At 37.8% G+C, this 27324-nt stretch overlaps 1 protein-coding gene across 1 annotated transcript in view; it reads right to left on the bottom strand.

Annotated features, from left to right (window-relative positions):
* The window catches only part of SMG1 (SMG1 nonsense mediated mRNA decay associated PI3K related kinase), a 60758-nt gene that overhangs the window by 13656 nt on the left and 19778 nt on the right, over positions 1-27324 (bottom strand). The window contains exons 9-48 of the mRNA XM_059484143.1: positions 27118-27215; positions 25478-25651; positions 24274-24498; positions 24061-24162; positions 23350-23619; positions 22673-22803; positions 21817-21978; positions 21265-21383; positions 20761-20848; positions 20577-20678; positions 19930-20070; positions 19438-19637; positions 18998-19194; positions 18175-18342; positions 17252-17406; positions 16653-16798; positions 15784-15985; positions 14746-14855; positions 14208-14355; positions 13682-13841; positions 12996-13116; positions 12113-12361; positions 11544-11828; positions 10401-10545; positions 9991-10129; positions 9469-9699; positions 9199-9376; positions 8419-8580; positions 7922-8139; positions 7593-7747; positions 6473-6695; positions 5518-5764; positions 4708-4937; positions 3910-4158; positions 3390-3528; positions 3193-3302; positions 2369-2587; positions 1748-1938; positions 972-1144; positions 318-597 (exon numbers count right to left, since the gene is read on the bottom strand). Coding sequence (XP_059340126.1) covers positions 318-597; positions 972-1144; positions 1748-1938; positions 2369-2587; positions 3193-3302; positions 3390-3528; positions 3910-4158; positions 4708-4937; positions 5518-5764; positions 6473-6695; positions 7593-7747; positions 7922-8139; positions 8419-8580; positions 9199-9376; positions 9469-9699; positions 9991-10129; positions 10401-10545; positions 11544-11828; positions 12113-12361; positions 12996-13116; positions 13682-13841; positions 14208-14355; positions 14746-14855; positions 15784-15985; positions 16653-16798; positions 17252-17406; positions 18175-18342; positions 18998-19194; positions 19438-19637; positions 19930-20070; positions 20577-20678; positions 20761-20848; positions 21265-21383; positions 21817-21978; positions 22673-22803; positions 23350-23619; positions 24061-24162; positions 24274-24498; positions 25478-25651; positions 27118-27215 — 7042 coding nt within the window. The remainder of the gene's footprint in view (positions 1-317; positions 598-971; positions 1145-1747; positions 1939-2368; positions 2588-3192; positions 3303-3389; positions 3529-3909; positions 4159-4707; positions 4938-5517; positions 5765-6472; positions 6696-7592; positions 7748-7921; positions 8140-8418; positions 8581-9198; positions 9377-9468; positions 9700-9990; positions 10130-10400; positions 10546-11543; positions 11829-12112; positions 12362-12995; positions 13117-13681; positions 13842-14207; positions 14356-14745; positions 14856-15783; positions 15986-16652; positions 16799-17251; positions 17407-18174; positions 18343-18997; positions 19195-19437; positions 19638-19929; positions 20071-20576; positions 20679-20760; positions 20849-21264; positions 21384-21816; positions 21979-22672; positions 22804-23349; positions 23620-24060; positions 24163-24273; positions 24499-25477; positions 25652-27117; positions 27216-27324) is intronic.

The following is a 27324-nucleotide window of genomic DNA, read 5'->3' as shown; positions in this document are numbered from 1 at the left end:
CCTTTCCATATTGATTTTTAAATATTACAAGTTTCTAAAACTCAAAATATCACTACTCTGAAGCCACATGAATGCTCCATTTGATCGTTACAGGACAACGTTACTTGATTTTCTTGTTGAAGTACATAGATTAAATTCTGGAATGGTATTTTTAAAGCAGTTTTACATATTTACTCCAAATTTCTAGAATTACAATTTAATGCTGGTTTGCTTTACAATTAGATAGGTCCTTGCAAAAGTATTTATTTAAATGACAAAATTAGGGTAGTAGCTTGAAAATTATGTTCTTTGAACAAGCCATTATTCTGCCAACTTACTTCCTAAAGATATCCTGACATCTCTCTATTGTCATGTTACAGATGAGTTCTTCCATCCAGGTTTTCCACTGCTCTATTCGGTGCTTCTGGAACACAGCCTTTGGGTACTGCAGAGCCACTGTTGCATAGTTGTGCAGTTGTTCCAGGCAGCCACGTAACACAGATCTTCTCTGCTGCAGAAAAGCACCAACCTCTCCTTCCAGCTGCTCACACTGGCTGATTAGATGTGCCTGGCCTGCATTTTGCAGAAATGCTGTTGCTGGGACATAACTTGGAGGACCTTTTAAGAAAGAAGGTTATGAATAAAGATATGTCTGAAAACACGTTTTATACCATACAAATACTGAGCATTAACACCTTTTCAATTTTTTTTAACTTGTGATAAAGGAAGCATAGAGAATTCATATTGAGAATTTTGAGCACAAGGTAAGAGAATGTAATGCCCAGGTAGGATAAGACAGACAAGTTCCTTCAGACAGCTTGGCACTGAGACCTTGAAGTGTTCTCAATCACCCTTTGAAGAAGCCCCTTTCTTTGAACTTATTACATACAGATCATTGCCTTTAAGTTAGAGGATACTCATAATGCCACCTGATATTAAACTCAAGTTATTTTCAAACCATTAAAACCACCCCCAGAAATACTATTTTGTACCTAGGTCCATTTGTGTGCTGATTTCTTGGAGCAGACTTGCAAGTTGTGTTGCCTCTAAATTACTGAAGGCAGTTTGGTAATGGGTTATCCACTGCTCAAACTCATTCAGCTTCACCTGGATGGCTTCCTGGACAGCTCTTTGTTGAGACTGCAACTGAGTGTGCTCAGAATACCTGAATTATTGAAGCCACAGAATCAAGTAAGTACTATGAGAAAGAAAATACTTAACACTATAGAATACAGAAGAATATTGAACAATGCAACTGTTAACTAGGAAATGAACATGTTCTCATCAATCACATTAAAATAACAGTGTTGCATTATTAATTAATTCTGTTTTCCTACAAACTAATTCATGCCTGTGCCTATTCATGCAATTCTGAAGTACTTGATTCATTTAAAATAATCTTCAAAAAAATAATTAGAAACCTACAAGAAAATATTTTTATGCTATTTATCAATCGCTCCCTTAAGTGAATTATATTGATGAGACACCACTTTCAGAACATTCTCTCTCTTGTCTTGAGGATCAAGTGGGGAACTTGGACTAGCACAAGTTATATTGATGGAGTATGAGGTGCAGGACATAAATAAGGTTATTCAGTAGGAAAAGGTTTCAGTAGTTCTGTACCAGGAGAGACCTGCTTACTGCAATAGCTTTTACCCAGCTATTCACTCATGTACAGATTTCTAACATTTAACCCATAAGCACACTGCTAAAACACCATCTGTATTGAACTGTGAGATTTCTGGCAGAATCCCTGGCTCCTCCATACCTGTGCTGAAGTGTGTGGGAGGGATGATCCACTCCTTCTGCACCTTCCAGAAATTCTATCTCTTCCAGTAGTTTGCCTTGCAACTTTTCTACATCTGTTAACTGCTCCTGCAGGTTCAGGTACTCTTCTAAACTACTGTCCAGTTTTGGCAGCACAGCAAGCATTTCATCTCTGTTCTTAAACCAGTTAACCTGCAATCAAGACACAGATGTTACCAACTGCACTAAATCCAACTGGCAGCAGAAGGTAAGGATATGGCAGAACTTAACCCTTCAACAATGCCATTCATCTAGCACTGCTTCCAGTGCTACAACTGCCAAATCTTAACAGACATTCTTTATTTAAACTGCTCTCTAAACCTCTATTGTTATTCCCTAGCCCAGATTCAAGCAAAGCACTAAAACATATTTTAGAATTAAGCATGCAGAAACTGAAAATTAAATACTTGCAAGTTCAATGTAAATACCTCCCTTCACATAAACTGAATTCATCACAATAAAATTCATTAACCATTGCTGATATATGATCTCATCTTCCCCCATTCCCAAAATGCAAATAAACAAAATGAAAGTGCAGAGTCTACTTTGGATTAAAAATAGAAAATTCCTGCAGTAAACTCACCTTTATCTCTGCCACCCTCGAGGAAAAGAGACTCCGTGTAATATCCCTTTCCATTTCCCTTTTGCTCTGTTTGTTTTCAGCCTGCTGGCCACCACCACCATAGACAGCCCCAGCAAATCCTGCCTCTCCTCCAGCTGTCCAGTCCACCAGTGGATCATAAACAAAAGCCTCCAGCAGTGTAAGCAAAGTCTCTCTCCCACGCCGCATTATATGAAGGACCTGCATCGTATTTTAAACAGACTCGTTGTGATTCTGCGCTATCCTTGCAGAGTAGTGGAAACTCAGAGGCAAAATACTGTACTTGAGTAGGTACAGAAATCCATCATGGATAGTAGTAGTTATGCCTAACTACTACAGAGACAGGAAGAACACCACAGGAGGTACAAATGCAGCTAAGCCTGTAGAAGATCTAGCCTTCCACACAAACTCTATGCACAAGCCACAGACGCTTAAGGAGGAAAAATCTCCCTTCTTCAGAGCATTTTTCTTTTTAAAAACATATCTGTCATGTTTTTACAGAATGAGTTCCAAAGGAAGAGGGCAAGCAAAACATCTCAAAAAAAATTCAGGAAAACCATAACATTTTAATCTATATCTAGGAGTCCCCCTTTCACCCTAAATTTTAGTTGTACCACTACTTGCATGGGCATTTATCAGACAATCTCATGTTTCTTAAATACCTACCACAGGATATAGCTAAAGTAAGGCCAATTAAAATCACAGCAGAAAGGTGAAGGCTCTATAAACCAGCAGCAAAATGTAGCAAAGTTCTAAGCCAGTATTTGGCCAGTGATGGCCCTCAGTTTTCAGATCTCCAACCATACCTGCTCACAAGAAAGCCTGAACACCCCCTCCACTCCTGTCACTCCCAGCGCTGTTTCAATGTTGTGCGTCATCCGGAACGGAACCTTCTCTGGCACCCTAAGGCTCTTCCCTTCAAGATAAAAAATTAGGTTGTTTCTTTTAATTGCCAAGAAAGAAAACCTTTTATTTGAATAACATAGAGCATTTTTTAAATTACCTTTTTCAAAGCAAACATTATAATCTATGTGGACAACTTCTCCTGTAGTCATATCTATAAGAACATTATCCAGATGTCTGTCTCCAAGACCAATGATGTAGCCAACCATGGACATAACTGCAGTGGATCTTGCATACGACTTAAAAGAGAGTTTCAGGAAAAAATTATTTGTGGGAATCCTCTGCCAACACATTGGACTGACTACCATCTTAAAACATTATTTTAAGTTAAAGTGTAAAACAAATCAAGCCCAACTTATTCCAAGCAGTTTTCTATTTGTTGTTTGATGGTATCTTACAAGAGTCCTCATTTTTTTTGGCTGGTAACTCTAGTATAATAACATAGACTTATCTGGTCTATACCCATGTTTAAATTCAATGGCACAACTGCCAACATTTCCTCAAACTCACAGCAGCACCAGTTCTCCAAACTCACAAGTACCACACCTCAGGCAGTTGGTGCCCCTCATCCCATTAAAACCACAGCCTCTCCTATGTAAAATACAGCTGTTGTAACTCACCTGTGTAACTCTCCACCACTCATCTGGTGTGGTACAGGATGACCAGAGCTCCTTGGCAAGGAGATTCGGGGGAGTTGCTTCCATCAGCTCCTCCAGAACAGCCCTCATGACATTCAAGGGCCAGTCACGACGTGACACATCGAGACTAAGCCCAACTGCCTTTAGAGCAGGTCCAATTTTACTGTAGTAAAGTTCACTGGGTCTAGGAACTATTCCAGGGTTCTGAGGGGTCTGGTAAGAGTCCTGGGCCTAGAAGAGATAAAAATGGTAGTTGATGTATTAGTACAGAAATATAACCCAAATTCAGTTTTGGTGAGAATTAAATATGAAATCAATGCTTTGACTGAGCATGACTTCTTCAGCTCAAAGACTGCTTTCAAAATTCAGTAGTTAAGGTCTAAATAGATTGAAAACACATTGTTTTGGCCTAATTCTACTCTCAAAATAAATAGATCTCATAAATATAACTGCAAAGACTGCATTTAGAATGAAATGAGTAAACAAGATATAGAACTAAAATGATTTCAATCAAGGTTAATTCTATTTGTAAAAAACAGTTCTCTTGAATTATCATGCCAGAAGAGCATTTTTATGTTACATACTGTGATTATATTTAAATAATAGACATGCAATTTTATTGACTTCAGGTGAAGTCCCAAGATACACGAACACACAGAACCCTCCTGCATTATTATGAACAAAACCCTTGTGAGACCACGTGACTTAGAATCACAAAGCAAATCAAAACAAGCATTTCTCCTCTGCCTTGCTCCACTTAGCACAGAACAGAGGTGTTACCTTTTGTGCCTGCAGAGCAGCTTCCCGCTGCTGCCAGCGCTTGTACAGCCCAAACAGAGGCGTGGCTCCATCCACCCACTGGATGAGGCCTGACCTTGTCCCCAGGGGTGTCACCGAGTAGTGCCGCGCGTGGAACCGCGGCGTCTCTTGCCGGTTGATCGTGGCAAACATGGTGTTCACAATGGATAAGAACTGCATGATCCTCTCATCTAGGTGCAAGTCTTCCAAACCTGCAAGAAATTTGTTTAAAATTTAGCATCTAGATAAAAGAATTCTCCTAAAGCCCAAAATTTAGTGGTTTTTTTTAAACCTACTACATTTCAGACTGTGAATATCTTCATAATATGTAGATTAAGGATGAGTTGTTTGGCCTAAAGCAAAGTGTTTACATGGCATTTACCTACCAGTTTATGCCAGCTTGCTGTGTGAGCAGCACACACAATCATTCCAACATAACAAACAGGCCTTTCCCTTGCAGGCAAAACAAGTCTCTAAAGTTGTCTTTTAGGGGCTACATTAAGCTTCTGGAAAATTGCATCCAGCTAATCCTATCAACATCCAAGCAGAGCATTGCTTCTGATGAAAGCCTTGTAAAGAAGAGATTTGACTTACAGTTTCACATGGCAAAATTCCTTGAAAAATATCTGGAGAAGTTGGGAGGTAGGGAAGAGAGAGAGCAAATGCTTCAAACTCCTCTTTATCATTCAGGCAAATAAAACTAGAGTTGCACCACGCAATCTTCCTAGCTTTAATACAGTCCAATTTATAACAACAGACAGTAGCTGGTATGAGAAAAGTTCTATTACTTACCTTTGAACAGGTAGGGATAGTTCTTCCCATCTGAACCCAGGAAGAGCAGCTTTTTAGGTTTGGTTTTGGTGGGCAGGATGGTGATGGTGCTGCCCACACTGTGGATGGTGACTGTGTCCCTGGTGGACACCTCTCCAGGAAGTGCTATCTCAGTGTTCATCATGGCAGCCAGCCAAGGACTGATTTCTTCAAGCCTTAAGAGATAGCTGGCCCGTTTCTGTGCTCTTTGCTGCAAGCTCAGCATTACCTATTCCAAAGAAAGTTTTTTCCTTTTAGGCTGACATTCACCTTAACAGTTAGAAGTAAGAACAAAAACACCATCAAACCAGACTTAATGATGGTCATCTTCTAGAAAACAAAGGTTTTTCCTAAACTCCTTGGCACCCTTGCCATGCTGCTAATCCAAAGTTTAGGATGAAGATTACAAAAACTAAACATCCTCTATGCAGCAAATATACCCTGTGCAGTGACAAGAGTAAAATCACAACAAATCATGCTCCTCAAGAGGTCTGCTCCTGTATTTATAAATATCTGAGCTGTAGTTAAATGCAGCAGCATTCAGCAACCTCCTGTTTATATAGCTGAATGCTTGTCTGTTCTGCAAAGCAGAAGAGGAAGAACAAGCAAAAAAGGTCAATTTGCCTGTAAAACCTCTGTTCTGGTTTTAAAAACACCAGGCTGGCTCTGGAGAGACAAGTGAATATTTAGTTTCTCTTCAGATCCATAAACTAAGAGAAGATGACATCATTGACAAAGGACCTCTGGGAAGGGTTGATCATTTGAAGGTTGCTGCACAGCCCAAGGACTATGCTTAGATAAACAGAATTAACTTGTTAAAACTTGAATTAACTAAACACAAATACCAGAGTTTCAGAAAGACAGTATTTAAAAGAAAGCCCTCTGCTCCCAAAACTGACAGCATCCCACATTGTACTCTTCCTCTTGCATGTGATACCTCTTTAAATGGGAGCCAGCTGCTTCCAGGTTTAGCAGGATTCAAAGGATTCTTAAGCTTCTCTAGTGCATTTTCAATTGCATCTCCATAGTTATCCTGAAACCATTTCTCATGAGGAGTTTCTGCAGGAGCTGCAGTGATGCTCCTCACGTGCTCCAGGGCAAACACAATGGGCTTCATCAGAGCTGTGTGCTTCTCACGCATGATTGCTATTTTCTCCTCCCTGTTACAAAAAAACACAAAAAACTCTTCTTGATGCCATAAAACCAAGTTCTCATAAGGACAGCATTAAACAATAACAGACATTGAAGAACGCACAAAAATTATTACTTCTCTAAAATGAGGTCTTCAGTTATGATCATATTAAAATGAAGAGTATTTCATTCCATATTGAGTAAGTGTTCCTCTGAACCACACATGTTTCAATAAAAACATTAAAAATGCATTGTTCACTACCAGGAACCCTGATTAGAAGCTCTGAGAAGAAATCACTTTAAGCAAATGATTTCCTTTTCATTTGAGGACCTTTTCACTACTACCTGTTGAGGATGCACCACACTATAAAGAAGAGACATTCAGATCATTCTGTTCCCCCATTCCATGTCAGTCCTGACTACAGAATACAAGAGGCATTCTTAAGCTTAGCCAGGTGCCCAGTGAATGGATCTGCTCTTCCACTACTCTGCTCACAGGAGAACCCAGGGAAAAAGACAGACTTGCTCAACACTGAAAACTAAAATCAGATTAAGATATTCTTGTTTACTCCAAATATCTGCATTTACAGTGATGTCTAAATAGATTAAGCATGTTGAATGGTGTATGCTCATTTCATCTGACTTGGAAATGGAGAACTATAGGATCTCATCATCCACAGTACAATATACATTGGGTTTTAACATGTTATTGCTAAAAAAATCACAACATGGATTCACAGGTAGACTGTTTCACCTATTTGACTGGAGAAGTAGCTGTAGCATAAAATGTTCCTGAAATAAGGTCCCAGGCTTACAAAGATGCAGCTGGGATAGTATTGGATTCAGAAACAACACCACTGCTGATTCATTTGACTGTTTACTTCCCCAGAAAATGATTATCCCCTGTGTTACTGAAACAGACATACTTCCGTAGAGTGTTGTTGTTTTGGACCCTCTTGACTTCATCTTCCAGCTGCTGAATCCGTCTGAGGACGTACATGTGCTGCTGCAGGAGAACTCCCAACCACAGCTCATCCCAGAGAACTGTGACCCTGCGCAGCTCAGCCACAAGCATCTGAACCTGCAGAAAGCAAGGGTCACTTTTCAAAAGAACTAAAATTCAGATTTGTTTCAGTACATGAACAAGTTGGAAGAAAGACAGAGACACAGCAAACTTTCAGTAGGCCAACACCCAAGACACATAAATTACATATTTGTGGTTCAAGCACCCAAGCAATACATTTGAATTATTTACCTGCAATACCATTGTTGGATTTGCAGCAGAGAGTTTCTCCACAATTTTGCTGTAGCAATCTTGCATCATTGCTTGGTCTTCATTTAATCCAGCTTTTGTATCATCTTTACTGCTTTCCTGGGAAGCTGGAGCACTCCCTTCATCACATTCACCACCCAACAGTTCTTCTCCTTGTATATTACCAAGCAAAGTAGGGATGGCAGAAGGCAGCTTGTTTCCTGAATTAAAATCAGATGATAAAATATTAGCTACAGTAAGATGTACCACTCCACACCACAGTTTATTCAGCATAAGGTCCCCATTAAGTACTGGTGAAGTATAAGAAAAATTTGCAAAATCTGGTCAATCAGATTAAGGATATCACTGAGTTCCCATAACAAAAATATTCTTAAGATCAAAACTGAGAAAAGAAAAACACACCTCAGCATCATCCTACCCAGTATATAAAAATATAGTAGCTAAAGTTTATTTGAATACTTTTTTCCTTTTCTCCATACCTGAAGTCTGGGATTCACTGCTCAGTGAAATGGTTCCCACTATTGCAGGATAGAGGATGAGGTGAGGAGAATCCTGAGCAACTCGACAGAGCAAGTTGCAAATGCTCTGTCGAACATACACCTCTGGGTGATTGAGGCGGGAGAAAAGCTGGGGAATAATTCCTGCAGAAAGAGGAAAGGGAAATGTGCTAATTCACTTCATTTCTCTTCAAATGAGATAGAATTTTATTTTAAAAGCATGCCATTATTTTTGCATAGGGAGAATGTAAATCAAAGAAGTACAAATTTACCAATTTACAAAAAAGCCCAAAACAAAGTGCAACTTTACAATAGGTGGCCTCCTCTTCTTTGCCTCCCACAGTAACACTATAACCTTTGAGGGAAAGTCCCTGAACAACCAGAACCTGCAGTGTAATGACAAACAACTACTTCTGAAACGTGTGGCTTTAGTCACACATCTTTCTCAAATGTAACTAGAAAAAACCCACCTCGTTTGTTTTATAGAGTGGCCATGTGATGTAATACTTCACAAACCACATCCCCTTTCTCTTTTCTATGTCTTCAGGTGGGGGAAGGAGGGGATCAAAATCTGTGCTACTTATCTACTTCACAATCAGGGCGTGTGGCACACTTTAGCATCTTCAGTGACATCATTTACTGAAAGACAGGGTCTCCTGTCTCACACTTAAATAAAAATTTTATCAATGTGCAATAAAGAGCTTTCTGCATTTAGAGAAAATGTCTCAAAATAATTTTAACAGCTAGATAACATATGTTTACCTCTCCAAGGAGCAGTAGGTGTAGTTTCTAGCCCATGCTCTAGATACTGTCTAAGCTCTCCAGCATGCTTCACAAGCAACCGTAACAGTCTCAGCGTTGCCATCACGATTACATCATCCGTGCTTTGTTCAGAGGTGTTTCTTAAGTGCAGTCTGGGATCTTCTTCATCAAGTGGAACCTTGAAAAACAGAAATACTCCTCTAAATTAAGTATATAGATCATATCCTCATTTAAAAAACTTTGTAACTTGGCTTCCACATCAACACTAACCTGCCCCGCATTGAGTTTGAGGAATGTAAAGTATGCACTGCAGGACAGTTTATAGAGACTGAAGATTCTGTCTACAACTTTCCTCCAGACTTTAATTAATCCTTCTGTTGCATTTTCATCAAGATCTGAAAGCCAGGGACAACTTGTTAATAACTGACGCCATATCACATCCACCATATCATCTTCTTCATTGTCCTCATTTTCAGTGATTTGTAGAGTCATATCTTCATCCTAAATGCAAATAAAGGGAAAGCAGGTTTGATTAAGTCCTCCAATAATTTCTACAAGCAGTCTTAGCTCCTAAGTCAGTTTTTTGCCTAGCAGCTCATGCAACTGCATTACTTGATCACATTACCATAGTTCATCCAACAGGTGGTTACCATATAGCTAACAGATAGTTTCTTGTGCTGTATGAATTTTAACTTTAAGACATTTACAAGAGTTAACATGAACTGCAAGAAGAAGAAAATAAAGTTCATGCTGAAGCTGAACATTTTTTCACACAAACAAATCTACACTTACTTGGATGCCAGCAGGCCGACACACTGCCTGCCCAAGAATGCCATAGATTTTCTCTTTGTCCTCCTCTGCAATGTTGTCTGGGAGCAAGTTCTGAACCTCGGACTTCTCCCGGGGCAGCAGCCGAACACCTTCTCCCTGACTGTAACAGTCAATGAATTATTGATCCCCATTACATGAGTATTTGTGGAGCTACTGCAAGTCTATCTATAAAACTTTTTGAAGGAAGAAATCATCTTTATCTCAGAATTAAGTTTGCTTTGTTTTACAGAGGCAACCAACCAGGAGAAAACTCATTTCTCTGCTCACATCAAACTTCAGACCACATACAACAGCAATCATAAATACACAGGTAAGTTTATCTTAAGAAAAGCAATTGTACTGCACAAATTCAAGCACTAGGCTGTATTTACCTGGCATTATCAACCACTTTGCGGCCCCATCTGTAAGCCCAGCTAGCCAGGGCTGCCCAAGACTTGGCTACTTCAGGTGCCTGCACTGAAGACAAGTGATACAGCTGGCCCAAGATAAAGTCTGGTTCTCCAACTCCAATGTTTACTGTGATGGGAGAAATAGAGTAATATGTGTTACAGTGTAAAACCTACTTAGGCCTTCCTTAGCACAGAAAATAACACTAAAACATTATGGGCATACAGTATTTTTTTAGTAAAATTAATACCCAACAGTGCAAAATTTTCCAAAATGCAATTATTTTTCAGTTCTGACACAGCTTCAAAATAAAGTTTAGTTTCCATTTGCCAACAACCACTGCTGACACTCTAAAATTCCTTCCTCTCTCACAGAGAGGTGGAATTGAAGGAAGGAACTCATGACCTCCAGAGGAGCAGTGCTTCAGAGAGAAGACTTTATAAAGTACCCAGGGCACTGTGGTTGTATTTATTTGTGTATGTATTTATGTTCTTTACCATCAAGTCAGAAAGCACCTACTGTTTAACATCCACAAACAGCTCCACAATAATTCTGACTTTGCATGAGAGGAATGAAGTTATTTATGAAATCCAAGTTTAAAGAAACACAGAATTTATCTTAACATTTAAAGAAAATGCTGGAAATTAGGAATTTGAGAACACATTCTGCAGTAACAGCAGAAGTGTTCAGATTAATTACAGATTAAAGATAATGAAAAATCCTGAAGTACTTTTCACACTTATGGGGGCCTTCATAACAAATCCTCTCCATGCTTAAACCTCAAAGATCTAACTCAGACTTTAGCAGATACACAAGCTGAAAGCAAACACATACAGGACAGTAACTGATATCCTCAATACAAAATAAACATATCCCAGTTTCTTCCTCCGGCCACCATTACTTGAATGGGAAAAATGTGACAGAAATATGAAATATCAGTATTAAGAAGTTTAGGTTTTTAAACTGTGTATAGCTACCTTTTGCACAAAATACACACCCTTGACACATGTATTAGGAAAACAAATACATGAGTGATGGAGCACTTAGTCTTCATCAATATAACTGATGTTATATCCCTCACTGTATTTATCAGTAACTATTTTTAAGAACAATGAGAACAAACATACCTGTAGATTCACTTTCAATCCTAGGATATTCATCTTCCAGTGTATTAACAGCTGGCAGCTCAATCAGACTGTATATGTTTTTAGACAAGGTGGTCAGGCCACTGTGATTCTGCTGCTGTTGAGCTCTATATACTTGTTTCAACTGTCCTGAGATCTCTTTCCATTCTGCTTGAATCCATTTAGCCAGTGTGAGAATAGATTTAGCAACTGCATACTCAGCTTTGGCAGATTTGCAGAAAGATATGGCACAAGAACTCAGCATTTCCATGGCATGTGTTGACTGACCTGCATATCATGGAAAGCAGATGTTCAGTACACTGCTATTATTTAAAACTGTTCTGAAAGTCAGCACATTCATATAAAACTTGTAGCAATACATTTTTACACAGAAAATTCTCTTTTGAAGAATGATAAGCATGAAAAAACTTATGAAAACACGTTCAGACAGACAACGGCTAATGGGATGAAATCAGTTCCTAGTGATACTGCCCTATTGTGACTTCAAGGTGAGGGGAACCAGCCTGGTTATAAGGAAAAAAACCCACAATTCCCTACAACATAACGCTCACCTGCTGTGTATAACAACTTTGTTTTCTCAATATCAAGTTCAGGACCCCATTTTTCATCTATCTGACCTGGTGCAGACAGTTTTTTAAAGTGCTGGACGAGGTCCTGTGCAGTGGTGGTTTTCCCCAGCTGCACCTCGCTGCACTGCGCCAGCAGCCGCGTGGCCAGGGCGATGTTTCCTCGCTTCCGTGCAAACTTCGCTGCTGTTAAGCCCAGTTCCATGAGATGGCTTTTAATTGGGACTGTTGGTTCTAAAGAAGGGAGCAAGACATGGTAAACAAAAGTATTAAACCACTGTCTGGCACACAGAAATTTCTGTCCAATGTATTGTGTACATGGGCATCAGTAAAAATTGCTTCAGAGATTTAGATGACTTATGTCTAGAATATTTATATACCCCATCTGAAACCAAAATTCTATCCATAGATTATCTGCTAGGCAAAAGATTTTTTTTCTACTGTAATCATTCTTCTTAGCTAATAAGCCTACTTTTCCTCTGACAGAACTTTTTTTCTCCCATTACTTCTTTTCATACTGCACATTTAAAGGGCTTTCATGACTGTTTGTGAAGACCCATTATTCATTATGTTGAAATGTTCAAAAGTGAAAGCAGTTAAAGTATGAAGTGATGAGCAATTAAGGGGTTATTAGGAGAGGAGTATAAACACTTCAGAATGTTGTTTTTCTTGTTGACACTGTCTACATCACAGGACTAATCAAGACATGTATGACTAGTAAAACAAGACACCTGAAGGAAAAAAACCTTGGCTTTTAAAAAGTACTTCATCTACAATACTAGAAAAAGACAGCTGCTGCTTTCAGCAGAAAACTTAAATTCAAATTCTGCATTTGCTTTTCACAGCACCATACTGAGAGCTCACACACCTTTAAGCTTTTCCATCAGTTGATTCTGGTACACCGTGTACCTCAGGGCATGCATCCATGGCCTTACATCGTGCTGCTTGCATGACCTCAACGCTTCATTGAAGAGAGGTATCAGACAGTCCTGCAAGAGGCACAATTGTCTTGAGAGACAACTTTACTACCATGCATTTCCATTAATTAAAACCAAAGACCACACTTTATCACTAAGAGATATGTTTTATGTTTGATTTTGAGAGGACAACACTAAGAACTGTTGTCTTCTGAACAATGGGATTAGAAATTACATCCAGAACATTCATAGTGGTTGAAGTCTGACATTCAGTTCTTAATTGCTGAAGTGATTTTTTTATTAGAATATTTTTAAGTTGTTTTGAAAGTAAATTAAGTGCATGTTACAATGTATTCAGAGAAGAAATAGCAACACTCTAAAAGGCAACTATCAATAACACCTCAAAAATACTGTAAGTATAATTCAAAGAGAGGTATATTTATAACTACAGAGAGAAGTCCAATTAAGATGTAAACTTATAAAAACTAGGGTCAAGGCACATTAGAAAACTAAATGTGGTCTTTTTACAATACGATTAACAATCAAAACAATTAATCTATGTTTTATATTCAATACTCCACAATATGACATGGCAAAAGACATTTTCCCAATTTAGGTTTTAAACACAAAGAATTACCTCTGATGTCAGCCTGTTGCATACAGTGTTTTCCAAAGCAGAAGAACAGTACAACTGAAGAGTGCTCAACACTGGTAAAGACTGAGACACGGTGAGCGTGGAAAGCCTCAAAGGCCCAATGGCAATGCGGGAGGTTTGCTTCAGGTACTTGATAAGATTTCTGAAATTAAAGGGTCAGGACAGTCATTTTTCTTAGCTAGACTGTAAGAGTAAATAGTGATATCAAAATTACTGAAGAAAAAACAAAATCAGTATCTTTAAAAGGATGGTGAGAAAGTGTTGCAATATCATACATGCTATGTTACAATACTTTATTATTACACTGACACAGAAGTACTTTATCAACTCAAGTACTTTATAAACTACATGAATTCCATGTTAAGCAATCTTATTTTTCCTCAGTAAGCTTATAACTCACAACAGCTAGAACTGCCATGGATGCTGAAGCTTTACACAAAGTTATGTTTAACAAACTAGAACAGGTTTTCACAGTTTTCACATTAATTCATAGCACATTTCAACTTACTCAGATATTGACTGCCACTTTTGCTCCTGTTCTATGTGGTTTACAGCTGTTGCCAGACATACTGAACTTCTCAAAAGCTGTACTTCAACTGCTTTTTGAAGTTCTCTTGGATCAGGACTTAGCATATTAGGAAGGAGCTTCTTCATGTCTACATGGAGATTAAACAATTGAAACCAACTAGAACTGCCAAATTTTATCATGTTTCACCATCTGATAATGCATTTTTCTCAGTAAGGAAGTTAGCAAAAAAACCCTCTTTTAAAAACATATCTTTTTATATGTGTATGTATTCATAATATTATATTCTGAATATTCATCATAGTTTACTTATAAACAGTCACATTAACTCCAGAAAACACATTTGCATCAACATTTAGGATGACCATTGCCAAACATTTTGAAGCTTGATTATTAAGGGTTATGGTCAGTCCACTGAACACAGCAAACTGCATTCAATGTTTCAGTCTGTCATTTATAGAGATGCACAAAGAATTACTTATTTTGCATTTGATGTAAATGTTAATTTATGCATTTATACCTATTTTTTCTTTGGATCCCCCTGCAAGCAGGTTGATATTTTCTCCTGGTAATAATTCTAGTTGTTCAGTGCATTCAGTAAGTTGTCCAGATTCAAAGCTGCTCAAAGATCTGCAATTTAACATTTATAGTTTTATTTTCGTATTTTTTACTTCACTCCAGTTGCCAAGTTTATTACACAGCAAAAAGAAAAGACTCAAGACTAACTCCAAATCCTACAGAGCACTTATGACTAATTCTAAGCAAAAATCTCAATTATCACACACATCAATAACAGGCACTAGTTCTGCAACAAATGAAAGAATCCAGTACCAAAGGGAAAGAAAAGCTCCTTTCTCTGACAGAAGCAGTCATCTTTTCAGATCTGCAGATTTTATTTCACTGCTTCCTTCTGTGCTTTTTATTTTCAAGTCAAGAAATTTCAGCCAAACGGATTTTACTATGTTTACCACAATCATGCAGGAATGGAAAGCAATCAAATTGTCAAATAAAAAGCGACTATCCTTAAACTTTGAAGGTCTAATCAATGTCACAAGTATTTTTTCATTAACTAGAAAAATATCAAAGATCAGGAAATAAATGCACAAGCTACAATTCTAAATTTCATTTAAAAAAAAACAAAACTAAAAAACTCATAGGAAACAAGTGGTCTTGGCCACTTTTTCCATTAATTAGTATATTAAGATATTTTTAAGAACCACTGAGATACATTTTATTTAAGTTGTGCAAAAGGATTCATCTTTTGCTGAGTAAAGCAGAATAAATTTGGCATCTTTTTTCCTTCAATGAAAGATTTATCTCTTGAATACTAAGCAGCCTCAGCAGCCAGAAAGCTACAGTAGCTATTTAGAATGATGTTATCTCTTCATCTGTAAATGCCATGGCCAAGTTTTCACCCTCCCAAGAACACCCCTCTCTTCTTTCTATGCCTCTACTTAGAAACTGACATCCAATTTTTAAAATCCATTAAAACTTTAATATTTCAGCTGCAAAACAATGAACTCTTAGGTACTGTGGAAAAAATGAATTATAACCTTACTTTATGTAGTTAAAATCTGCTTTCAGGTTGATTGAGGTATTACTATTGCTTTTCTTCAGTTCATGGACCATGTTTTGCCACTCCTGAACAGCAGACCAGTCAGCAATGGAAATGTAACATTCACATGCCTTGTTACCCAGGTAGTTTATCACTTCAGGTGAAGACTCACTTGGCTTAGTCAGAACAGTTTTTCTAGTTTCTCCTATGGAATGAAAAAATTTTATATAAACACACATTATATATATTTTTTCAAACAGCAGTTCTATTACTGAAACATTATTTCTGTGTCTTTTGTCAAGAAAAACTATTAATTTAAAAAAAAAAAATCAAAGATACACAACTTTTACAGGATTCTTCCACTGACACTTTTTCTAAGGGAAAAGAGAATCTTTTCAGATGAGGTTTTGAAAAAATTTAGTTTATATCTGTAAAGGAACATCAAAACAGAAAAACAGAACTACTAAATTAGGAACAAAGGATGTTCATTTTCAAAGATGAAACAGAATACTGCAACCAAGTCTTAGAAGTTAAAAATCCCTGAGTAATTAGTGCGTTTATGATACAATTATATCATAAACACTAAGGTTTACGTTATGATGATCTAAAATAAACTAGATTTAAATTAGTAAGTTACAAAATATTTTACCTATTACCTTTAGTTTCATTCAGCTAGACCTCAGTACTGTAAACCCTCCTATCTACATATAATACTGGTTTCAAGGGCATTAAGTGGTTCAGTTTAACTGCAGACAGAAACAGGTTTTCAGATTTCAGAGTCAGACATCACCATAGCTGTATCACTGAATGTTCTTATTTTATGTACACATTTACACAGTTGTATTTCTCTTAAAAAGAAAACAAACACTGACCATTCAGGGAATGCTTTGGGCTGGCATTGTTCACACTGTTGGAATTGGCCAACTTCAGAACAGTCTTGTCAAAGCCTGTTATACAGCAATCCACTCCAGTCATGGAGCAGAGGTGCTCCTGGTATTCTGCAGTTGCTTTTTCAAACCTAAAACAATTCAATATTTCAGTCAGCATCTTAAAGAACGAGGCTGGGTTTTTGGTTTTTTTGTAAATAAACTAGATTTTGAGCATTATTTTACTCCAATACTCATATCACCTTCAGCAAAAGAAAGGGATTAGGATAGGATATGAGGTTGCTGGCTGAATTTCCAGGTTATAGCATTTGATAAAAGCTTGTCCATGAAACTTTCAATGTAAACTTCAAATCAAGTAGAAAAAGAAAGAAATAAATGAGTTTTATATTTGCCTGTCACAATTTTAATCTGAATACTGATTAAATACATATAACATCTCTGAAAAGATTCACTGAGTATAATTGACATGGAAGTTCATCAGCAGCCTTGACTCATGCCACAGTTTAAAAGACTCAGAAGCAGAACTTTTCCTAGAAGGAAAAAACATCCAAGTTTGTAGCATCCAATAATTTGTGAAAGCTTACCGTCCTTCTGCTTGCTGAGCTACAGAATTGATCCAGGAGAGGCTCTTCCCAACTACAGCAGAAGACCAGACAGCAATCCCCTGAATAGCTTCAGGACAGTGAAGCTCACATAATGCTTCTACCAGCATCATAATTGTCACTTCCAATTCATTTCCCTAAATGCAAACCAAAAGCATTATTTAACAAACTCATCTAATGCAAGAGCCCCCTGTCTGTGGGTGAATGCTCAGAAATGGTGAAGCAGTATTTCACTATGCACATCTACAAGTGCTCCTGATCCCATCCACTGCACTGCTTTTGGAAGAGCAGGGGAGCCAAGGGAAGAGTTTGTGCTGTGAACCCACAGCCTGAACACCAATGGTGAGCAATCACTGTGTGGTGGCTTTGTACCTGCATGAGAATTTTAAGGGAGCACAAAGTAACAAAGAACTAGCAAACCTCCTCTGGTAAAACATTTAAGCAAATCAAATCAAGTACTGAAGAAACTATTCAACCCTTTCAAGAAGGCTTTAACTACTTTATCCTTCCATCCCACCCTTGAACTTGGCTGCTGCTAGTTAGAGGAAGGGTACTCCCATGACACAAAAACATCACACTACCACAAGCTTGGTATGGCCTCACACAAATGCAGCACCAGTTTCACAAGGTTTCCACTAAATTAGAAATTGCTCAATTAAAACTGTGAATTAACTCTAGCATTCGTTCCTGTGTAGTATTTGACCACATGTGTTCAGTACATCTTAACCTCCAATCCACAGTATCACAACCACAATAAAAACATACAAATTAAAAATGTGGCTTTAAATAACTCATTCTTTTACATACCACTTGGTTTAGTAACTATTGGTTGCCTTAGCTTACTTCTTTTAGAATATCATTGTGAATATTTCTGCAGTAGTCCACAGAGGTTGAAAAGAGAGTACCTGAGAGATACTATTATTAGTTTTCATTTCTGTGAGTAAATCAAATCCATGCCTGACTGTGACAGCAGGCTGGCCAGCCAGCAGTCCCACTCTCATGATGGACAGTCTAATCCGTGTCAGCCAGTCCTGGCACGTCTGGCGGTTGGTGTAAAAGAACGTCCTGATAACCTTCAGAGACAGGAAAGAAGTTTCACAACAACATTCCTCTGCACAAACCTAAACAGTTAAGTACTTAAGATTGATATCAAAGGCAGGAAGGTTTGTTTTCTCCAGTCTTCAATTAATCATTAATTTTATTAATGTAAGTTGTGTGAAATCACATGTAGAATGCAACTGGCCAGGAACACTGGCAGGCCAGAAGTCTTAATATGCACTGACTATAAATCATGTATTACTGTCACATCAAAGTCTGGTAATTAAACAGCTTGTTTCTACAGTGAAGAATGCTTTGCACTTAGAAATACACAACGGGGTATGTTGCTTATAAATAATTACTACAGTCCCCAAAAAGCAATTAAAGCCTTAAATAACTGTGTTACTGTATAATAGGGCTGCTGACGATCTACAAATAAGTGACTGGTACAAATCAGAGGTACTACAGTCTTGCTGGATTTGTACCACTATGCAAGCTGGTACTCCAGAAACAAAGCCTGGTTTAACATGCTCTGTAGGAATATGCCAAAGTTAAAGCCAAAGTGTTTTAGGAGCCTCAAACGTTAAGAAGTTTTTCTGGAATTCCATGGCTAAGAACTGAACAATCCTGAAGACACTGTTCATTCACCAGACTGTTCCAAGCAACATCAGCACTGCAAGATAAACAAACCTTGGGTGGAGAGGTAAGGGCATTGGCACATCCTTCATACGCATTGTACATCAGTTTTTCCAAGTTCTCCAAATACTGCAGAAGGAGAACAAGCCTGAGCTGGTTGCTACTGTGTCCTTCATCATTGTCTGCAGTAGTCCACTGGCTGACATCTTGATCAGGGTTTAATGTGTGGGCTGCAAGGCTCCTAATAATACCTGCACATTTTACCAAAACATGGGAAAAAAGAGTTACCAAAGGGTATTGTATTTAAATGTGCAAAGGGATAGCAATGCTAGCTCTCAAAATCTACCACAAGTTAACAGTAATTATGCAGAATCTTTAAAATCTCTATGCACTGAAAAATAAATCCATTGTGCCTCTTGCCTTAGACATGAACACCTTTGCCTCACAACCTTACCAAAAAATCTCATCAAAATAAAGTATATTTCTTACTTTACCTTCAATTGTTTGAAATGTATCTTGGGCTCTCCCCAGAGGAGTTCTTAGCTTTGAGAGCACAGTGAACTGAGCTGCTTCCCAGACAGCCCATTGCCACAGCACAGCATCAGTCTTCAGCAGGTTCCGAGGGATGGTGGGCTGATCTCTCTTATCCAGCCTTTGACAGCTATAGAATAACCTTTCTAACCAGTTATCCTTCCTGAAAGGAAACATCAGTGCATTGATAAGTTCATACTGTACACACTTCATCTCCCTATTGTTCACAAACAGATCCCTCACAAAATTAACTTCCAAGCAGCAATGTACATAGGAAAATATGCCAAAAGGTGTGTATGTAAGATGTTTACAAATATTTAAAAGTACAAAAAGTATAAAAAAAGTTTGAAAGTAAAGCAACGTAGTTTGTAACAAATACAGATTTTAAATGTAACTTAGACTTATTTACTATAAATTCAGCATTGATAGATTTCAGTTCTACAAGGAGTTCTTACCCAGTTCGGTGGAGGTTTCCATACAAAATAAAACTGATGACATCAGAGAAATCCTGTGGGTGGAATGTGTTACTTGGAGCTTTGCTCATGTGACTTCTTATAGCCAAAGAAATTTCTTGTATTTCAGTGTGGGTACGGTTACTGCAAGAAGAGAGGGAAAACAACCCACGCTGTAATGTACTTGAATAAACCAAAACAAGGTTTGTAACAGAGTTACACACACATTATATCTATAGGTAATGACTACAAGTAATTACGTGCCTTGGTATTAATACCAAGTTCTTTCAGAGTTCAGGTCTTCAAGGCAAATTACAGGACATAATACTGCTGAAGCTCTGGACAAAAGGGACCTTACAGACACTCAGAGTTTACTTCAAGAAGTGATGCAGAACTAATCAAATTTATTAATTACTTTGTGTACTACATACTGTTCTTAGACCAGTAAAAGCATAGGAGAGATAACCCTAGAATCATAGAGGGTTGGATGAGACCTTTAAGATCATCAAGCCCAACCATCAACCCAGAACTACCTTTGTAAGCTCATGCTTTTTGATTTTGAACTAAGTCCGCTGGCATTATTTTTCAGGTTAAGTCTCTCTGAAGAAACTAAACCATTATTTACACTGAAGTTGGTCTGAGCAACTCACCTCAACACAACATCCAAACGAATTGACTTCAGCAGCTTTCCAAAAGCTTGTCTCACACGAGCACCACTGTGGACAAGCTGAACACGACACACATCAACACACCTGCAGCACCAAGAAGGAAAGAAGGGTGAATATCCCCATCATCAGCAGAATTCTAATAACTTACAGAACTCTGTGCAAGTACCTCTGTAAAAGGTCATCTGGAAGGGAGGAAGACAGGGCATGGAGGCTACTACATGCTTGAAGACAAATGTTCACATCTTCCAGAAGTGCTGAATTAAGGAGTTGAAAGGAGAAAAAAAGTCATTCTTGCTGGAATTAGGTAACTTCTGCACTGCTCTGCATTTGTTCCCATATTATTTACAGATCTTGGAATTGAATACATCACAGAACTGTTCCAGTGCTTTTGATAAATGGTTTGTGACTGGGAAATTGATCTATCAAAAATGTCAGTGATGTGTCAAATCTCTTAAGATTGCAATTTAGCTTAAGAAAATTAATTAAGTAACAGGGAGTTACTTTAAAAAAAGAATCATTAAAAGAGTCTAAGTTCTTGCACAATACAACCTTGAAGCATCCTTAAAGTAAATGAAACAAGTACAGTTGCTACTATCAGTGGGACAAGGCTATTTATGCACTTAATTTTGAAATGTAAAAGACAGTTAAGTAAAAATATGCAATATCTTACTGTTTGCTAAAAGTCCTTTGCAAAAGTTATGAAAAGATGGGAGAGAAAATAACGGTGTATATGTTTCTGACTTCTTCATCAGAAGAGCCACTTCCAAAGCCCATGTTGTAAGTAGTTTCCTTCAAAAACCAAGAGTTTAGTCACTCTACAGAGTTACAGAAAGGTTCTTTTAAACTACTTCACGTTGTACATCAGTATCACACCATAGCTCACACTTTCTAAACAAGTTATTTCTTAACTTTAAAGATGTCCCCAGCTTTCACAGCATTTTGGTAAGGATACTTTCAGTGAGCAAACCCTTTCTTTCAGTGAATTTTGATAGTTCTGCTTCTACTGGATAGATCATAGAAAGGCTTCAACTTCTCTAGTTTTCATATATAAAACAAGCAGCTACTTTTTTCCACAATTTCACTAATAGCGTATAAAAAACTCAAACATTTGACAGGTTAAATTTACCCCAAGTTTTACAAATTCAAATTACCCTGGTTTCTGAATTAATGTATTCTACTGGGCAAAAAAAAATTTCCCAATTTCTAAGAATATTTTCCTTACCTGGTATCTTGAGTAAGGTTATCCTTCTTAAGCAGTAGCCCCAAAAGGTTCAGTATGATTGAGAAATGTTTTTTTGTTGCTGTAGTTACAGTACTTATAACTGCTCCATCAAACAGAGAGGGAGAGGAAGAACTGAGGCTACTGGATATGAAATGGTCGTGCCTGGAAAGGCAAGGAAAAACAAACTGTAAAACCACCCCAAGATTTGAGATACTTCCCTGAAGTTTACAGGAGGAAAAAAAACATCAACACTCAGCAAGAAAGTTAAATGAACACATGCACACACACACACTATACTCGCTCAAAACCTAAATATTTTGGTCCCTAGCCTAAAAGAAAAAGCTACAATTTGCTATCAGTCCATGCAGGTCAGTAACACGTTCTCAACTGCATCTGGTATCCAAAGCTTAGTGAAAAATCACCACAGCTAAGAACGTAGAGTAAGAGTTAAAATTGTATATTCCCTTACTTTAACAACAGTTTGTATTAATAAGGTCTAAAATGTATTTACATCTGTTGTTTACATCTCATTACCCCTCCCAGAACTCTCATTAAGGCAAAATAGTAAATAATCTGTCACAATTTACTTTCAGAGGAGTTCTCCCTCAGTTTTCTCTATTCAAACAAGATTTCTAATCTGCCTTTGAATAAAAGGCCAACTTTAAGAAGGCAGGATAGGCTTTCCTGGCTGAGATACAGCTTCCCTGCAACTAATGAAAGTAAAAATTAATTAAGGAAGTTTGGGCAAAAGCTTGATTGTAACAGCCTATTCCATTTCACCCCTCCAACAATATATTCTATTCACATCAGTCCATCCTAGTGCTCTTAAAATATGCTGAATTATCAAACCCCATACCTGGAGCAGTGTGAGTACAGTGTGTAGAGCACTGCATACTGGACAGCAGGGAAGTGAACTGCTATGTCACCATGAACAATCATCAGGTTTTTACTCAGCAGTGCAAACACAGTTGGTGAAAGGGCCCACATCTATAAAACAATCACAGAAACATAAAAACTAGGATCTACTTTTAACTGTAATTTTCATAGCATCATATAATATCTTTCCCTTTTTCCCCACAGGAAATAATTTAACTCTATTATTTTCTGACTGTAACTATTTTCTTTCCCATTTTTAGAAGTCTGTTAAAAGTAGTTAATGTTTTTATATGGAAAGATCTGGAAAGCTTTTTCATATGTCTGATATACTACCAAAGGACACTTTACAGCTGCTTTTATCTGTCTTGAGTTTCAAAAGCAATTACTATGATGATCTTGGCATTAAACCCTTAATAACCCTGATAAGATGCTCTTCCCTAGAAACTGCTTTTCATTATGCAACAACTGGAGATACAATCCACCCACTGTTTCCCCTGAGTTGTAACATTGGGAGTTTTTCTAAAACTTAGGAAGTTGAGAGACAAATATGATCATTTTAGTCATACATATGTGCCCTACTGGTGTAATACATTAATTTTAAGTAAAGAAGTATTTTTTACACTTATTGCATGAACTGTCTGTTGAGTTTTTACTCACCCCAATTAATGAGTTTTTAGCATTTCCAATCGTACTTAGAGCACTGAGGTCAAATATAACAACAAACTTGGCATTATCCACATTGGATATAAGCTTCTTGAAAGAGTCATGCTGGATTTCAGAACAGGCCTCAGGAAGATGTAAACTATGGAGTAGACTATTTAAAGCACAGGTCATTTCTCCTAGAATCAACCTGTAAGCAGTCTCCAGAACAGGAATGTTCTTCAGGCTCAATACAGCTTGGTATACAGCAAGGGCTGCTGCAACGACCTTGAGAACATAATTACAGCAATAACTGATTAAAACAAACAATCATAAAACACACTAATCAGCAACAAAGACTTTAAGATCACTCTTCTTTATCTATGAATAGCTTAATCTGATACAGATACCTATCTTCAGTTTTCTGTACCTCTTACTTACAGACTCTACTAATTATTTTCTAGATCATCCACCCAACACACTGAGTATCAAAGCCAGATGAACTAAGGCTTCTCTACCTGGCATAATAACAAAAACTTTCCAATTTCTTATCAAATCTAAATGCTAAAACAAAGAAGTAGCTATATCCGCCTTTCCAGAAGTTTCAGATATTCAGTTAAGACTAAAAAATGTATTTAAGATGAGCTTTACAGCTTAAGTTTTACAGCTTAATTCTAGGAAGTGCATGAAGGCTGTTGGAACACACCTGTAGAAGTTACTTCCTCTTACCTCTTTCTCCTTATGATAACGAAGAACAAGTAGTTTAGACTCTGGTATAAATAATTTCTCTACAAATGATGATGGTAGTTTTGTATTTATTTGTTCAACAATCTGGGGATAAACACAAAAATAAGTAACTTTACCTGAATTTTTACTAATTATTAAAGATTGATCAAAATATTGTTTTTCTAGTCCCTTACAAGAATAAAAACATGTACAAACCAGTGTCAACAGATTCAGGACTGAAATGACGTAGTCAGTGCCACAAGTCTGACAATTTTCCATCTGATCTAATCCATAGGTGATGACCATGTCACAGTGTATGGTCATACTGGGATCCAGGCTGCCAAGTAAAACCCCAACACACTCATTGGCAGCTGTAAGCACAGCTTCAGAAAAGAACACTTGGTTTGCTGCAGTCACACATCTCATTACTCTGTACAGAACCTGCAAAATCAAAAACACAACTGAGTTAAACTCCATTAAAGAGAGATGCTAATTAATTGTATTCACACCCATTTGATATCCTGTCCCATCACCTGCTCTGCAGCTTGTTCGATTCTATTCTGAAAAATGTCATCTTGACATTACACTTTAGAAGTGTAAGAAAAAACAAACTTTCAACTGCTTGGTTTCCAATTCAGTTAGAGATCTACAAAACCTAATTTATGACTCACAGTTCTGTTCAGCTCCAACTAACATCAACAGAACTCCCCTTGAAAAAGACAGATGAGTTTTCTTGAACTTTTGTCACGAGAATCCCCTGCAGATTAATGCAGAAGTTACATAACTGTCTTGTCTTCAACTGGGAAATCCATACACTTATTTACCCAAGAAGTTGTGTCTCTCACAAAATTCTCAAGGACATAAATTCCAGCTGGGCAGGTCATCCAGCAGCCACAAGAGTTCGAGTGCAGGTATTTTTATCTTATCTCCTCACCCATTACACAACCACATCAGCTACTTAGCATATTATATAATATTTATTCTGAGTTTCCACCATCCTATACTATAAAGCTAGAAAAGTTTGCTATCAGATTCAATAGATAAAATTTCAACACAAATAAAAACCATCACATTTTATAAAATCAAACTCATAAGTAGAATTCAAGTTTCCATAGTGGCATAGTTATCTGAATAAACAATAACATGGTCTCAAAGATAACAAGCAAACCCAGCCACATGAAGTTAAAATGTCTAAAAAAGTTAATTTCTGATACGATTTTCATGTGCCACTATCACAATCTATACTTTTATTAAAGTATTGTAGCATATTTCTTGGAAAAAATAGATTTACTCAAAGTTGAGAATATACACATTCATGTAACGTTCAAAAAGCCTAAACGAGCTCAGTCAATGGCATGCATTGCTGGATGGTGACAAAACATTTGAGTAACCAAGAAAGGCACAGCAATGGAGCTCTTACATCAGTTACATAAGCTTCTGTGATGGGTGGTCCCCTGATGGGGCTGAAGCGCTCCCCGATGCTCCTCACCACGGTGCTGAACACCCTCAGCAGGGCGGCCAGCTTGGGCAGCGACACCGACGGGGGAGGAATGTCCTCATCTACCGATTCCCCTGACGCCACGTGGCTCAGGTCCTGCAGCACACAAGGGTTGTGTATCAGCACACACCATTAACTTACACATGGGTAAAATATCCAAATGTGAGACTGAAAGTACTTCATCTCTTTTCCAGACATTAAACTGTACATTCCAATTACAGGTGTATTTATCCAGTATCTCTTAACTACACACACATGAAGGTGGAATATAAGCACACAATGACAACAAGAAGTCAGAGTAGCACTGAGTTTAGCCACTGAAACAAAGTACTCAGACTATATCTTGTAAATTAAACCTTAGGCTTATGAAGTTCCTGGTCTCTGGAACATGATCATCTGTATTGCTGCACTGTTACAACAGTTTTCTGAACACTTTTACCACTCTTCCAAAAAATTCCCATCCCCAAACTGGAGTGGAGGTGTTTGGCCATTCCCATCACATACGTGAACTATGTTAATCTGGAGACCAAGAGTTCACTAACAGCCTACCCCATGCCAGCTGGCACCAGTGCCTGGGAACATTCCCAGAAGTGCTGATCTCATTAGCAGAGCTGTAGCCTTGCTCTACCCCACTGTGAGATAAACACACTGGCTGGAAGCACCTCCTCCACATTAGCACACGTTATCTTGAAACTCTTCCGTGACTAAGAATACACACATTGAGCAGAGCAGCAGCCAGCCTGATAAGCAGTGATTTACTGCTCTGCCCTGAGAATCCTAAAGCTGCCCCAGCAAAGGCCCTGCTGCACAGAGAAGGGCACTGACCAAATTATTGACTCTGCTTTGAGTGACACAAATTATGCTGCAAGTACAATTTTACCTACAGGGCCTGTATATTAACATAGACAATGCAGTATAATTGACCTGTAGGTACATATTCATATGAGCACATACACCTTACAAGACAGCACTCCCCCCCAGCCCGAAAGCTCTTCCTTTAATGACAGCATCAGACAAACTCTATGCCCTGTTAACTAAGCAAAGGTTACAAAGTCAAAATGAAGTACATTAAATTAATTTAATCTCATTTTCCATCAATTCCTGCTGTATTATTTCCTGCACAATGTAATCTGCTGCATTATTTTAAAAAGACAGATTTATCATTAGTCTTTTGAAGAATTAAGATTTCCTCTCTCTCCCCAACAGTTACTAGTTCTGAAACACTCAGAGGTTGGACAATTAGAGAAAGCACCAAGGAAAAGTCATGAGCTGTCTTCACATCAGCTCCTGAAAAATAAAGGCATTCCTGCTTGGTCAATTGTTTATAGTTTTACTACAACACTATATTGTCAATCAACAATGGCTAAAAACCTGGTTGTGATACTAATTAAATAATTCATGAGTATTTGTGCAGCTGGTCATTGTACATGACTGAATTATACTCCATAATTTGGTCCTCTTTTCCCCAGGAAAGCCTAATACAGCCATAAAAATCACAGCTGTGGGTTTATTAATAAAACCATAACAATTAACTCTGTTATATACCATAAAGTCTTGTTTACCTCAGCATAAGCTTCCATATCTTCCAAAAACTGACCCAAAAGTGTGGTAGAAAAAGTTAGATCAGCCACCCAAAAGGGCTCCAAGCTCTGCAGCCATCCTGTACAAAAATACCAAGCCAATTAATACAGGGTGACATACAATCATTAAATTTTAGTTGCATATTTCTGAGGGAAAAGTTGCTGAACTAAGAGGTCATCCACATGAAA

The sequence above is a fragment of the Ammospiza nelsoni genome, chromosome 17, assembly GCF_027579445.1.
Source record: "Ammospiza nelsoni isolate bAmmNel1 chromosome 17, bAmmNel1.pri, whole genome shotgun sequence".
Classification (NCBI taxonomy): domain Eukaryota; kingdom Metazoa; phylum Chordata; class Aves; order Passeriformes; family Passerellidae; genus Ammospiza; species Ammospiza nelsoni.
Note: the sequence above shows the minus strand (reverse complement) of the source record. Positions and strands in the feature narration are given on the sequence as shown.